At 44.1% G+C, this 16054-nt stretch overlaps 1 protein-coding gene across 1 annotated transcript; it reads right to left on the minus strand.

Moving 5' to 3' along the window:
- Window positions 1–8629: 8629 nt before the first annotated feature.
- LOC120729443 lies at window positions 8630–13921 on the minus strand. Its single transcript, XM_040024996.1, has 2 exons — window positions 13837–13921; window positions 8630–13493 (listed from the first exon to the last, which is right to left on the minus strand). The coding sequence occupies exon 2, from the start codon at window positions 13234–13236 to the stop codon at window positions 9757–9759; it is 3480 nt and encodes a 1159-aa protein (XP_039880930.1). The 5' UTR covers window positions 13237–13493; window positions 13837–13921; the 3' UTR covers window positions 8630–9756.
- Between the last annotated feature and the right edge of the window lie 2133 nt (window positions 13922–16054).

Consider the following 16054-nt stretch of genomic DNA (forward strand, 5'->3'; position numbering starts at 1 on the left):
GGTTTCATCTTCATGTTTCCCTCTCACCACATATTCAAACCCATATCATGACCAGCAGCTTTACAGCTGTGGCTCCAGCAAACATCAGCTGATACTAGAAATTAATATTAAATAAATTCTAACAACAGCTGATCAAGCTTAAACGTGCTGCTGTTGTTTAGCGCGACATCCGCTGGTTTCCTCTTTCTGGCGCAAAGTGGGCGATAAACAAACAAGAGAGACGATCAGCTGATCATTGATCAGTTTCATGATTGAAGTAGAAACAGGAGAGGGAGGGTGAGAGGATGAGAGAAGAAGAGGCAGCTGTGCAGCAAAGACACAGAATAAATCCAGCTTTGTGTCTTTTTCATTGTAGCTGAAGTCTGGGACAAACTGTCAAGGCTGGGGCGGCAGTCGTGTGGAGGGTGAGAAAGGAGGATCCAATAGCAGACAATGGCGGAGGTGCAAGTGGGTTTTATTTACAGTGCACAAAACCAAGGTGTGGGCAGAACCGAACATAAACCTAAACTGGGAAAACTAATACAAAATGGAGGACATGGAGCGAGGAGCAGAGAGACACGAAGAAACATGGAATAATGCAGACTACACGGGAGATTTACAGAGAAACACAGACGACGCGACGAGAAGCACAGGCAGACACTTGATCGACCTTTGTTTTTATTATTTATTTTATTTTATTTTCAGTTGTTACAGACGGGACAGACATGAGTGAGGGATAGGAAAGGGAGAAAGAAAGAGGAAGGAAAAGAAAAACAGAAGGGGAGAGGGACAGTGAGAAAGGGGGGGAGAAAAAAAAATCGCCTGCATCACCTGTTGAGAGAAAAAGAACAGAAAACAAGCAAAAAAAAAACAAAGCAACATACTAAACACAACACCATCGCATTAATCTAGCTAAGTGTAAACAGCAGTAAATACTAAATATTGAATGTTGTTGTGCAGCACGCAGGACAGACAGCGCACAATGTGCTTTGAAGTAGCAGCCAAGAAAGGTGTAATTTAAGTCTACAAGCAGTGAACACCTGTGTGCACACCTGTGTGGATCAGCGCGCTTGTATTCAAATGGTTTCCACATGTAATGGTCTGCAAGAGGATGTAGCGAGCCATAGCCCTGTCCCCCAGGGCATGAAGCAGGCATGGAGGAGATCCAGGCCCCAGAGATCCAGAGGCCCCAGAGTGCGAGAGCCCAAGGAGGACCACCGGAGGGGCATCCGTGCCACCCTCATGGGAAGGGCTGAGGATCCCCAGACGAGGCGTCACCCAGTAGCCACCGAGCAGAAGCTAGAGGGGGCTGCACCGGCGTGCCCGCCGGCTCTGCCGGCAGCCAGCTGTGCCAGAGTGAACCGAGCCGCAGGCCCAGAGGCCGGAGGCCCGAGGCCCCCCGCACCCCGGAGGAGGCCTGACCGAGCAACAGGCGCCAGGCCCCGCCAGGTAGCCACCGGGAGTGAGCTGGTACATACCTTGTGTGTTGTTTGTGAAGGAAGGACCCAAAATGCAGGCAAATGCTGTAATGCGAGTGAGCATTTATTTACAGGGGTGGCAAAGCGGCAAAAACAGGAAATGAGGAATGGGGAGCTACCAAAACCTAGACTGGGGAAAACTAAAGAACAAACCTGAAACGAGTAGTAGGGAGAAACATGAAGATGAAAATCAGTGAGATATAGAGAAACAACAGTAAAGGCAACCCCACACTATAAATACACACACAGAGGCGCACGAAATGGCAAACCAGAGGGAGGCACAGCTGATCCTAATTAACAAGACGAGACACAGACCTTCAAAGTAAAACTGGAACCCACAGATTGAACTACCAACACAGACTCAGGGATGTGAAACAGATATATAAAAAAGAGAGAAAGAAAATGATGAAAACAAAGAAAATAAAAAGTGTGGAAGTGTGAGTGGGAAATTGTCTCCAACTGGGGGAAGCAGTGACGCTACAGGTCATCTTCTTCCCCTGCTGGACACAAAAGAAAACATAATTTGGAGTGTTGTGGATGAAAATAATTAACAACAACATCAAGAAGATTTTTGTGTTTGCAGTTAAGACCAAATAAAAATTTCATTTTTTGGGGTTTAAAGTCAGTAGAGTTCAAAACAAAATAAGTAGAGATGTGTTGCTTTAGGAGTGATGAAAACATATGCAGTCACAGTGAACAATGAAAGTCTCTCAGTCTGTCGATTACAGGTGGGGAACGGACCTGGATCAATTCTCCACGGGCAGCAGTCGGCAGAAAATTATAGGTTAAAATCATTAGAAAAAATAGAAACACCCAGCCAGAATTTTTGGCTGAATTGTTTTGCAGCTTCCCGTCCTCATCCTGAATAAGCAAGCTGAGGCAGCTGTTTTAGCGTGGGGAATCAAATTGGGTTAAGGAATCCAGGGAGACAAACGACTGCCTGGAAGTGGAGGATTGACACAGTGTCCAGACCACCACAAAAGGGGGAGGAAGACAAGCACTGAGGTATGCAAGTGTACTGTTAGAAAAATGGAAAGGTGACACCACACATGCAGATAATATGCACCAGAGATAACAAAAAATCATACACAAAGTGTTACACATTAAAAGAGGGTATTTCTAGAAGGGGTTGACAACACTCAGTGTGGTTGCCTATGGTAACCTGCAAGCATTTGGGGTTTAGCTGTGCCTGACTATGACAGAGTTTTTCATTTAGATGTTTCTGAAACAAAATTTGGAGTGAACGGAGTTATGTTTCAGAAAAAAGGGGGAAGGTACATAAAAGGATACATAGAAACAGAAAATGTATTAACCCGACTAACACACACACACACACACACACACACACACACACACACACACACGTAATGAAGATCAAACACAATTTTAAGTAGGTAATACTGTTACCATCATCCTGTCTGGTTTATTGAGTGGGTTGAGAACTGATACATAGACGACTGAATTATTATTATTTTGGGGAACATGATAGCAGGGGGGAACAGAATCCTGCAGCCAGAGTTTAAATGAGTGAAACTAGCAGATTTTTTGTTTTTGTTTTGTTTTGTTTTTTGGTTTGTTTTTGTTTCTGAAGTATGGGGGAGGTTTTAGCATGGCACCAAGTTTTAGATTTGGTGTTTTCTCACCTATAAGAGAAAGAATATTCTGTGACAAGTCTCAAGACCGGGCTTCTGTATTTTTTATTTTCTTTTGTTTTTCAGTTTTATTTGTCATTTTATTTTTATTTTTGAACAGTGCACTGATTTCTGTTTGTGAATTTCTTTTCTTTAAGCAGATCTGCACATCGGGAATTAAAAGCGCTACACGTTGTCAAGAAAATTGTTGCAAGTGAGTTTCTCCACATTAAAATGGGCTCTGGAGAAAGCCACTTATTTGGGACAATTAGAAAATGAGAGTCCCTGCCTAAAAAGGATTCAGCGAGGTAATCCGATCTAAAAGTTCTTCTTTTTCTTTTTGAAATGACGTCATTTTGCTGAGAGTGGAAACTAAATGCGACGATAGGTTCCACTATCAGCAAAGAAAGAAAGAATGGATGAATGAATGAAATGGAAATAAAAACAAACTGACTGACTGGTAAAAGCTGACAAGACTTGACCACGACTCAAGGTTAACCTCCACCTAGACAGGACAAAAGGGTGGATGAATTTATGTGTTTCCTTTTACAGGAGCAGAAAGATGACAGCAACATTCGAGGTTGCGTGACAATTTAACCTTTTAAGTGCCACTTTCTGTGTCTGTGCATCTACCAGGGGTGTGTTATTCACTACCTTGTGTTGCTCACAGAGGAAACTGTGAGAAAGTGTGTACACACCTGCGCAGCGCTAACATTTGCATTCTCTTTTCTACAGCATTACAGTTCTTCATGTGATTTGATGATGTGATTTCTAACAGAACAATCGGTGGATGTTTGTTTCTCTACTACAGGTTATGAGTTGGTGATGCTGTTACACTGTGTTGTTGGGATAATGTTGAAGGTTACTTTGACGATGTGAATAACGTGAGAAATTTCCTGTGTTGAAACCAGTGTCATTCTTTTTACAGCAGGCTTAATTTTATGGCCTTTTACGGCACCTCTGGAATGTGGATGGCCGACGCCTGCCCACCACACGATCCATGTGTTGCTAATGTTTGTTTTCTTTAAGAGTGCATGTGGAGGATTCAGCAGAAGCGGACAAGTGACATGAGAAAATGATTTGTCCCAAATCCCATGATTTGGGACAAATTATGGCAATAATAGTGATTTAATGATTGGAGAAAACCTGCACATGATACTTGTTTGTTATGCTGAGTACTTTATCACTCTCATGATCTATAGTTGGTTGCAAATGTGAAGTTTGATTTAACAGATTTGTCTTCCAGGTTATAGGCTCCAGGTGGAGCTGGGAGTTAAACAAGCTTAACATGTGACTGCTGATTAATGTTTTTACACAGGGTTACAGGCTGGAGTGAGGCTGCTCCAAGTGGGAAACCCTGGAGATTGTTTTAGAGAGAATGTGCAACATTCTTGTACATGTCTCATTGGGGAGTTGACACATGGTGAAAGCCGTGTGGCGAGATGAGTGTCATTTTGTAATCTGTAGATGTCGTGAGGTGCCATGACGAGAAGGAGTGGCTAAGAGGATCGTCCACAAGATGGGAGCTGAGGCCAGGAGAGAGGCTTCAGGAGGATCAGAGATCATCTTCAGCACAGCGGACATCACACAGAGAGCTGTGCTACTGAGCTTCCAGGAGATCAAGAGGAGACTTCCCACAGCAAGATTTTAAATAAAATGAAAGATTCAATGTTGACGCTGAGGAAGACAACTAAGGTGTACGACGTGCTCTGCCTTAAATCTTCAGCAGCGTTGGAACATGAGAACGTGAGGGATGGAGAGAGCGTGCCAAGCTCCAAAAGTGACAGCGCAGAGGAAGTCCAGCGATGGAATTGTGATTCTGTGTGAGGCACAAATAATAGGAGACTGGGAAGTAGTTGACACCACTTTTCCCAAGGATGAAGATCACCTAAAGTGTGTCACTTTGCCATGCAGATTTGATGCTCTGCAGAGAAGCCTTCTGCGAGGGAGAGATGTAAACAGAAGAGCCTTTTATCTACATTTAATTTGTGTTAACTTCTCTAGGCTGGTTGAGGGGGAATTGGAGAGAAACGGTAGTGTTAGGTGTGACTGTTGTTATTGTAACTGTGATTTTTTTATAAGTGAATTGCCCAGAGACAGACCTGAATCCATTCCAGCGACTCCACCATCACAGGCCACGGTGAAGCGAACCAAACGTAGCGAAACAGGTAAATCAGATGAGTGTTTTGATTATTATGGCGGTGTAGAGTTGGACTACGTTAAAGGGTCCACAATCTCATATACATTTGATCTTTGTGCTGTCATTAAATGCAAGGGCTTGCTGAACAGTTGAGTCCAACATCTTTAATGGCAGTACTAAATCGGATGGTGTTAGATATGTTGTTGGGAGAAAAAGGGGGCGTTTGCGCGATGTTTGGGGATATGTATTGTACTTTCATACCAAATAACACAGTTCCTGACGGCCCTGTGACCCGAGTTCTGGAAGGCCTAAAGACGTTGTCCACCACAATGTATGAGCATTCGGGATTAGATGACCCGCTGGAAGCGTGGATGACCTCTGTCTTTGGGCAATGGAAAGATTTCATTATGTCAATTATGGTTTCTTTGTTTGTTTTATTGCAGTATTAGTGACATGTGGGTGTTGTTGTGTGCCTTGTATCAGAGCCTTGTTCGTAAGACTCATCAATCGTGCTGTGGGAGAATCTGATACAAAGGCAGACACCATGATGCCACTTTTGGGAAATGGGGAGTCACAGTATGAAAACATTATGGTGAGAGATTTAGTTTAGTTTTATCTGCCATAGGGCAGATAAAAAGGGGGATTTGTAGGAGTGTTTAGCTTATTTTAGAGTTTAGAAATGTGTTAACATAGAATGTAGAACTATTGTAGAGACATTGACACTGCCCTCAATATAATAAAGGCCTCATTGTGTTGTGAATTTAGGAGTAGATTGTAGGAGACCCCTCCCCCACTTGAACTGTGAAAGTAAAACAGAGAGGAGTTAATGCTGAGTGGAAATTCCCCAGAGAATGTTTGGGTGGGGGTCTCAACATTTATAACTGGATAACTGTGGTCTGGAAGAGAGATGGGTTTTATGACCTAGGGAGTCACCTACACCCACAGTGTTTTAACTGTCACACACACACATCCACACGCACACTCACTCATGTGCACTCACACATACACACAGGTATGCGTACACAGTCACACACGAGCACTCACATAGACACGTGGGAACGCGCACATGTAGGCATTCATGTGCTCGTGCACATAGACACAGACAGAGTTTGCAGCACACCGTGGGGGGTTTTATGATGGGGACGCCTCTACAAAACTGTGTTTCACAGACAAAGGAGTGAAGATTTTTTGCAGAGGGACACACTGGCCTCGTCTTCCCTTCTAGAAGTGCATGCTTAAATGAAGATGAATAAAGATGAATAAAGGTTTTGTGAAATGACTACTGAGTTCCGGTGGCGTCTCTGGAAGTTTCGACGAATAAAAGAACCGGGGTAAAACTGATTTCGTAACAAGACATAGGCTTTAAGCAACCATGAGCCACTGATAAGCGTGACAGATCAATAAGTCTGTATAAAGTGCACCTCTTAAACAGCTCTGAAAGGAGAAAGTCAATGAGCACGCAATAAAGTGGACTTGGTAGGGGTAGTTTATCACCAGCCTTGCTGAAAGTTGAATTTAATTTATATATACAGTCAGTGTACTGCCTCTGCTATGGTTGGGCAGTCAGCTAAACTCCTTCCCCACATCAAGACTCTGATGACACGATTCCCGGTTCACAGGTTTATTGACACAGGGAAAGGTGAAACTGTAACAAACAGTACAAGGCATAATCACTGTACTTATTCACCATGTACATATATAACGATGAAAATATATTAACCCAGTTTTTTAATATGTCAACATGCAATGTCCATATGAATTACTTCCCTTTTTAAGTCAAATACAAACATCAAATTATTATTTTAACAAGTCTTACTATAATGAATGCCTCCAATACGTTTGTCATTCCCCTTTAACTAGCTCCATAAGCGATTGCTAGCTTAAACTGCACAAGATAGGTTTTATCATTAAACTTACAGAAAAATGAACTTACTTGAAAGAAAGTGGTCTATACATGCACATAAAATATAAAACAAGTCTATACATACCCACAATGCTACCAAAGGCATAGGATGTATGTGGATGCCACTGGATTTATCTGGCTAAGGCCACCATGCTGCACATGCCTTCTCCTTAATTCACAGACTTACTTCCTGTTTACCGACGACATCATGTCCTATTACAGACTACAGGTTTTAAGGTGGCACCAGAGAGTTACAATTGCATATTTAAACATTTACCAAATCCAAGAAAACAGTCTACCTTAAAAACTTTTGATATCAGAACACTCCCCGCCTGGCGTGATTAACGCCACCACACTTTGTCAATGACAGTTCAACACCTAGACATCTGAAGCCAGAAGAAGTACTATTTCTGTAATGGGTCTCACAAACAATGTTTCCCCTCCTGGCTTGATGACCTTGACCTCGACCTGGTGAACTTTACCATCTTTGCTTTGGAAGGTCTGTGTTACCAGACCAAGTGGCCACTTATTTCTTTGTACTTGACTGTCCTTGAGGAGAACAACATCCCCTGGCTTAATGTTTGGGTTAGATGGCTGCCACTTCCTACGTGATTGCAATGTTGGAAGGAACTGCTTGCGCCACCTGTCCCAGAAGGTGTTGGACAGGTGCTGGACTTGTCTCCACTGATGCTTGTAGAGGTCAGCAGCTCCAAACTCTCCTGGAGGAGCAGGAACACAGTTTACCTTCTGTGTTAGAAGAGCAGCTGGCGTAAGAATGAATGAGTTGTCGGGGTCAGTTGTTACAGGAACAAGAGGCCGGGCATTAATGATGCCTGCTACTTCTGCCATGAAAGTTACCAACACTTCATGGGTCAGCTTCCCCTTGAGCTGGAGGAACATGGAGTCAAGAATCCTTCTAGCCAGACCAATCATCCTTTCCCACGTTCCACCAAAGTGGGAGGCATGTGGAGGGTTGAATGTCCAAGAGCATCCTTGGGCTGACAGATAAGACTTGACGCCATTGTGGTCGATGTTACAGGGTATCTTCAAGGACTGACAAGCACCCACAAAGTTAGTGCCTCTGTCTGATCGAATACTTTTGACCGGCCCTCTAACTGCTAGAAACCGCCTTAATGCGTTGATAAAGCTGGATGTGTCGAGGGATTCTATGACTTCAATATGTACGGCTCTTACGCTCATACATGTAAAAATCACGGCCCACCTTTTGCTGTGTGAGAGGCCTCCTCTAGTCCGGCGTGCAGAAACACTCCAAGGACCAAACACATCAAGGCCAACATTTGTGAAGGGAGGGTCTGTTGAGAGATGATCTGCCGGAAGGCTGGCCATTTTTTGGCAGCTTACTGGAGCTCTAAGTCTTCTGCATGTCACACATCGGTAGATGATGCTGCTCACTTTTCTCTTTCCACCAACTATCCAAAATCCAGCCGCACGGACGGCCCCTTCCGTAAAGAGACGCCCTTGATGGTGAACTTGTTCGTGGTACTGTCTAATGAGCAGGGTTGCAATATGATGATTCCCTGGAATAATCACAGGAGTCTTCTCACTCTGAGCAAGACTCGAATAGTGAAGACGACCTCCGACTCTTAGTAGGCCATGTGCATCAATAAAGGGATCGAGACTTTTCAGAGGACTACTTCTGGGAACCTCTTTGTGTATTATGATACATTTGATCTCCTCGCCATAAACCTCTTCTTGGACTGTTCGAATGATGATGTCTGAGGCTTGGGTGGATTCCTCAACACTAAATCCTGTCTTACAAAGATGCCAGCCCTTACAAGGTTTGTTTGTTGTGATCATGTTGTAACAACTGGCAATATGTTTCAGATGGGCGACTGCACGAGTCAGTGACTGCCACGAAGAAAACTCGGTGAATCGCTGGGACCCAAGTTGCTTGGATGCTGTGGCAGTGCTTAATGTGGACACAAGCGGTCGGATGTCTGGATCTGAACCTGGGTCCACAAGATCAAAGGTGATGTCAGGGACGTCTTGCTCTGGTTTGGACAGAAACCTGGGTCCACTAAGCCAGTTGGTGTCTTTTAAAGTGCCTGCAGCAACCGAACGTGTTGCATGGTCTGCAGGGTTCTGGTTTGTGGCCACGTAGCGCCACTGGCGTGGACTGGAGGATCTTCGAATGCGCAGGACCCGATTACTTACGTACACATAAAAACGCCTGGTCTCATTACAAATGTAGCCCAGAACCACCTTACTATCTGTGTAATAAGTCACAGCATTAAGCTGAAGATCAAGTTCTGCTGAGATCAGGTCTGACAACTCAACAGCCAGTACTGCTGCACAGAGCTCTAATCTCGGGATTGTGTGCTCTGGACGAGGAGCCAGCTTGGCCTTTCCCATGACAAACCCCACATGCTGGTTTCCAGCAGTGTCTGTGACTCTAAGATATGCTACTGCAGCAATAGCTTTTGTTGAAGCGTCAGAGAAAACACACAATTCTCTGTTGACAGCTGTCGATGGTGAAGTTTCAGTGTAGGGTCTGGGTATCGTCAGACTTGACAACTCTGTCAGTGAAGCTCTCCACGAGGCCCAAGCTTCCTCCTTGTCTCGAGGTAATGGCGCATCCCAGTCACCATTCTCAGCAGTGAGCTCTCACAGAATGGCCTTGCCTTGTATGACAACTGGTGCTACAAACCCAAGAGGGTCGTAGAGACTGTTAATGATAGATAAGACTCCCCGGTGAGTATAAGGTTTTGTCTCCTGGGAGACACTGAAGACAAAGCAATCTGTTTGAAGGTTCCAGTTGAGCCCGAGACTACGCTGCATCGGTACTGTGTCTGCATCAAAGTCAAGATCTTTAAGGTCACTTGCATAGTCTCTTGAAGGAAAGGCTCTCATGACCTCCTTCTTGTTTGCTGCGATCTTATGCAGCCTCAGGTTAGACCTGGAGAGGACATCCTGTGTCTTCTTTAACAAGTTGATAGCTGCTTCGACTGTAGGCAGAGACTTCAGTCCATCATCTACATAAAAGTCTCGCATCACAAAATGCTTTACATCAGGGTCAGCATGGAACTCACTGACCTGAACGGATTGATGCAGGCCGTAAATAGCCACTGCAGGCGAGGGGCTATTCCCGAACACGTGGACTGTCATGCGGTAGTCCACGATATCTTTGGAGAGGTCATTATCACGGAACCATAGAAACCTCAAGAAGTTTCTGTCCTCTTCTCTGACCAAGAAAGAGTAGAACATTTGTTCTATGTCTGCTGAGAATGCAACAGCTTCCTTTCTAAAGCGAATCAATACACCCAGCAGTGTGTTGTTCAGATCAGGCCCCGTCAACAGCACATCGTTGAGTGACACACCATTGAATCGAGCACTGGAGTCAAAAACTATTCTGATCTTCTTTGGTTTCTTGGGATGGTACACACCGAATGTTGGTAAATACCATCGCTCTTCCTCCTCACCCAACGGAGGAGCCAACTCTGCATGACCATTTTTGAACATCTGTTCCATGAAGCTAAGGAAGTGTTCCCTCATTTCAGGCTTCCTCTCAAAGTTGTGAATGAGAGACTTGAGACGCTTCAGTGCCTGAGGCCTGTTGTTAGGAAGCTGCTGACGTGGACTCTTGAAGGGTAAAGGGGTTACCCAGCTGTTATTTGTGTCTTTCTGTAGTCCAGCCTTCATTATTTTCATGAATGAAGCGTCCTGAATTGAAGGAGCAACTTGGTTATCCTCTTTGGTCCTCTTGAACACATTGCATCCAAGATGGTCAACATCGCAGATGGACTCTTGCTCAGGACATGTTGGAAGATGGTCTGCAACCTGGATGGCGCTGTACCTTTCTTTAACACAAAACACATTAGGGCATGGGTTAAAGATAGATGGCTTTCGCAGCTCTGTGGTATTTGTATAGAAGGAGCTGATTGCTGATGGCCTATGGACACTGCCAAGACACACGTTGCCCACAACAACCCACCCCAGATCTAACTTCTGAGCATAGGGCTGGTTGTGTGAACCATTCACCTGTTTGCGGACTTTATGTACTCTGATAACGTCCCGCCCTAGAAGAAGCATGATCTGGGCATTTGGGTCCAGATCTGGGATGAGGTGTGCCAGTGACTTTAAATGTGCATGATGAATAGCGACATCAGGGGTTGGAATCTCATCCCTGTTGTTGGGAATTTCATTGCATTCTGTGAGACTGGGTAATGGAATGCGGACAGTCCCATCAAGAGATTCCACCTCATAGCCACTTGCCCTCCTACCTGATGATTCTTTTACTCCTGCACATGTTCTCAGTATGTATGGCGCACATGGGCTTTTGTCACCAAACACTTCAAAAAACTGTGAGCGAACTAATGACCTGTTGCTTTGCTCATCCAAAATTGCATACAGCTTCACTGCTTTTTCTCTGTTCCCAGCTGGATATACCTTCACGAGGCATATTTTGGAACAGGATCGGTCCATCAGATCTCCCCCGCAAACCTTTGTGCATTTGGCTGTGATGTCCGATTGAGGCAAAGTTTCAACTTCCTCCCCGCCATGGTCTGGAGCAGGGTCCTTCACTTCTATCCAAGGTGCAGGCCCTGGATGTAGAGCTGTGTTGTGCCTTTCACTTTTGCACTCAGAACACTGCACTTTGACCTTGCAATCCCTAGCAAGGTGTGATGATGCTGAACAGCATTTGAAACACAAATTGTGCTCCTTCAAGAACATCTTGCGCTCATCAATCGGTTTTTCTCTGAATGCACGACATTTGCGTAATGGGTGTGGTTTCCCATGAATGGGGCATACTTTATCACAATCATCAAGCTTTGATGAGAACTTACTAGAATCAGAACTAGCTCTGGAGGATACGTCCGTTTTACAGACTGAGATTCCTCTATGCTTGTTTGGCTGCCACGCTAACTTTTCAGTCCTGGGGCTGATGTCTGTCTGAGTGATGAAGTTGAAGCTTGGATCGTTGGCAATGCTAGCCTCCTGGCTAACAAACTCTACAAAAAAGGTAAAGGGCGGATACGGCACATGCTCTCGCCGCTTGTACGATGCGCCAGCTGAAGCCCACTTTTCTTGCAGACGAAAGGGGAGCTTCTGCACGATTGGGTTGACACCTCTTGCTGTGTCAAGGAATGAAAGTCCAGTTAGGTCTCCTTCATCCTTAGCCGAAAGAAGTTCCATCAGAAGATCACTCAACTTTGTTAACTTAGCATAGTCTCGATTTCCTACCTTTGGAAATGTGTCAATGCGCTTGAAGAGAGAATCCTCTATTGCCTCTGTTGAGCCGTAGGTTCTATCAAGTCTTTCCCATATCATATCCAGCCCAGCTCCTGGATGATTAACATGAATTGCTCTGATCTGCTGTGCGTGTTCTTTTGACTCCTTGCCAAGCCACTTTAAAAGAAGATCCATCTCTTCACTCGCAGTCAAATCTAAGCCACTGGTTGCAGATAGAAATGAGCGTTTCCAGGCTCTGTAGTTCTGTGGCTTGTCATTAAATTGAAGTAAGCCTGTAGACACAAGTTCACGGCGTGCAAGATATCTCACAAAATCATTTGGGTTGGGGCTGCCATAGTTGGCGTTAGGAGATATGGGATAGGCTGAGGGAAATGCACCACTATAGTCATTTTGAGATCTGAGATTCTGGGTTGGAGTAGCAGAACTGTGTTCAAATCTTACTTGTCGTGGCTCGTGAACATCTTCTTCCTTACAGATCTGAACTCCATGTGAGCTGGGGAACGGCTGTGATTTTGTTGGCGTAACACTTTCATGCCGCTGATGCTCTGTCTCTGATACTTTGCCTTGGTCCGCAACATACTGTTGTGTTCGTTGAATAGTTTCTAGAGGGTCAGAATCTAGTACAAGGTCACAACTACGTCTTTCACTATTGATATCAGCTGCAGCTTCTAGCACTTCTGCCTCCGCAATGGCTGCAGCAGTTTCTTTCTTATATTCTAGCATTTGCATTGAGGCTTCCAATTTAGCTTTTTCTAGTTTTAGGTTTATTTCCTCCTCAGCATAAGAAAGACGAGCCTTTGCTGCTTCTGCACGTGCTCGTGCCTTGGCTGCAGCAGACCCAGTTGATGATGCATAGGAGTGCACAGAAGGAGCGTGCGAATGCGTTTTTGACATGGTTGTTTCTTCTGACTGGGACTGAACAATTTCTCAGCGAATCTCTGCTTAGATGTGCTAATTGTCCATTAGTTGATTGTGATGATGGTCTCCCTACCATCTGTCGGCATTTCCACATTATCTTGCCCGCTAGGAAGTGTGGTTTCACTGTACTGCCTCTGCTATGGTTGGGCAGTCAGCTAAACTCCTTCCCCACATCAAGACTCTGATGACACGATTCCCGGTTCACAGGTTTATTGACACAGGGAAAGGTGAAACTGTAACAAACAGTACAAGGCATAATCACTGTACTTATTCACCATGTACATATATAACGATGAAAATATATTAACCCAGTTTTTTAATATGTCAACATGCAATGTCCATATGAATTACTTCCCTTTTTAAGTCAAATACAAACATCAAATTATGATTTTAACAAGTCTTACTATAATGAATGCCTCCAATACATTTGTCATTCCCCTTTAACTAGCTCCATAAGCGATTGCTAGCTTAAACTGCACAAGATAGGTTTTATCATTAAACTTACAGAAAAATGAACTTACTTGAAAGAAAGTGGTCTATACATGCACATAAAATATAAAACAAGTCTATACATACCCACAATGCTACCAAAGGCATAGGATGTATGTGGATGCCACTGGATTTATCTGGCTAAGGCCACCATGCTGCACATGCCTTCTCCTTAATTCAGACTTACTTCCTGTTTACCGACGACATCATGTCCTATTACAGACTACAGGTTTTAAGGTGGCACCAGAGAGTTACAATTGCATATTTAAACATTTACCAAATCCAAGAAAACAGTCTACCTTAAAAACTTTTGATATCAGAACAGTCAGACTTTAAAGAAAATTTTATTTGAAGTTTATAAAATCCAGGTTTGATACTGTTACATATAAACTAAGAGATGTTCATTTCTGGGTCTTGCTGTATCGGAATTTCACCTGTAGGAGACCTTCTTGACGTATGCTGTGTTTGTTACGGGAGGACGGTGGAGACACCGTACGAGTTTACTGTGTCAGCAGAAATAAGGAAGTCAGAATTACAAGACTTTTTGTGTTGTTGTTTTCTGATATTTCAGTGCTTAGTTGATTATTGTGAAAGCCCAGGACGGGAACCAAGTGAGGCGGAGCGGTCATTCTTTCGCTTGTGTGAGAGCACATTTGATGATTTTCAAATCCAGTTTTACTGGAGCAGATGGACCGCGCCCCAGTGATTTCCATAACGAGAAGTAGAGCTGTCTCCGATTAAAACATATCGGGGTTAAAGAGTGCTCGAGGTTCTGGGGAGATTGGATTTGGCTTTTCTCTCTCTCTTCCAAAAGTATAAATTTTATCCCTCAAAATTGAAATAGAGTTGATTCTTCTGTCCTCACACACTCAGGATCTGAAGTTGTTCTCTTACATTTTTTTCAGTATTACAGTACACAACAGTACTTTAATCCATACTTCCTGATTAATGAGGAGTTACTGAAGTACAAGCTTTTTTTTTAAAAAAAGTTACTGTCTTTACAGATGTGGCAAGAGACTGAAAGCATGCTGTTGTTTGCACATTTAATATTCAGCTCTGCACAGGAGCTGAAGCAGGATGCAGCCTGTTGCTTTTACAGTATAATACTTGTAATAAAAGTACAGTAACAGTAATTAGTGACTGAGTAGCCCGGGGCGTTTCTCTTGATTTCTTTAGTCGGTGTAAATTCATTCACCTGCACGGGTTAGCTAAACGAACCCTGACAGCCGAGTGCTCATTTTAGCTAGCTAGGTCTCAGGAGCTAGCTAAGGACGGTAGTTACGGATTAGCTTACAAACACGTTTAACTTACCGTAAAAGTGCAGCAGGGCCTCGGGTCCTTCTGTCGGGTAGTCCAGTTTACTGAAGAACACCTCAGGCTGTCAGGTTAAAACACTCGGTCGTGTTTTCGTAGTGTAAACGCTGGCCCTCCTCTCAGAGCCTACGCTCTATCTGCTATTCCCGAACAGAGATACGCAAGTTTCTCCGTGACTGCAGCTGCCAGTCAAAGCTGTTATGATGACGTTTCACCCCAATTTAACATCACCGCGGTAGGAATTAGAATCAAACTTATGGGAAAGGAGACTCATTGGACATCAATCAGCGTGATGAGAACTATTGATAACAAAAGAAAGAATCTTTGGAAAAAGTTTATCTTAGGAGAATTAATTTATTTTAGTCTGACCCCAGTCCCATCCGCTAACATGGAGGAGGCGGGATTTATGACCTATACTGCAGCCAGACACCAGGGGGCGATAGAGACGTTTTGGCTTCACTTTTGGGGAGCTGTCGCGTCGTCCATCTTTTATACAGTCATTGATACGCACCTACTGGCATGCCTCTTTAAATTTCTTCATAAATGTTATTTAATGTTATTATTACGGCAGCACGGTGGTTAGCACTGTTGCAAGAAGGTCCTGAGTTCAATTCCACCAGCACGCCAGGGTCTTTCTGTGTGGAGTTTGCAGGTTCTCCCTGTGTTTGCGTGGGTTCTCTCCAAAGACATGCAGCTTGTGGTGATAGGTTAATTGGTTAATCCGAATTGCCCATAGGTGTGAATGTGAATGCGAATGGTTGTCTGTCCTTGTGTGTTGGCCCTGCGACAGACTGGCAACCTGTCCAGGATGTACCCCGCCTCTTGCCCTATGACAGCTGGGATAGATTCCAGCACCCCCTTAAAAGGATAAGCGGAAGCAAATGGATGGATGGATGGGATTTTATTAATATCTTTAAAATGATAGCGCCACAAACGAAAATTTTTGCAGCACAAACCAGCACAAACGTTTGATACCACTTTTGTTGGATTT

Source organism: Simochromis diagramma, unplaced genomic scaffold, assembly GCF_900408965.1.
Source record: "Simochromis diagramma unplaced genomic scaffold, fSimDia1.1 OVJJ01000293.1, whole genome shotgun sequence".
In the NCBI taxonomy this organism is placed as follows: Eukaryota; Metazoa; Chordata; class Actinopteri; order Cichliformes; family Cichlidae; genus Simochromis; species Simochromis diagramma.

What these genes read in the sequence shown, in the direction of transcription:
- LOC120729443 (XM_040024996.1), bottom strand. Translation starts at nt 13,236, where the DNA reads ATGTCAAAAACGCATTCGCACGCTCCTTCTGTGCACTCCTATGCATCA.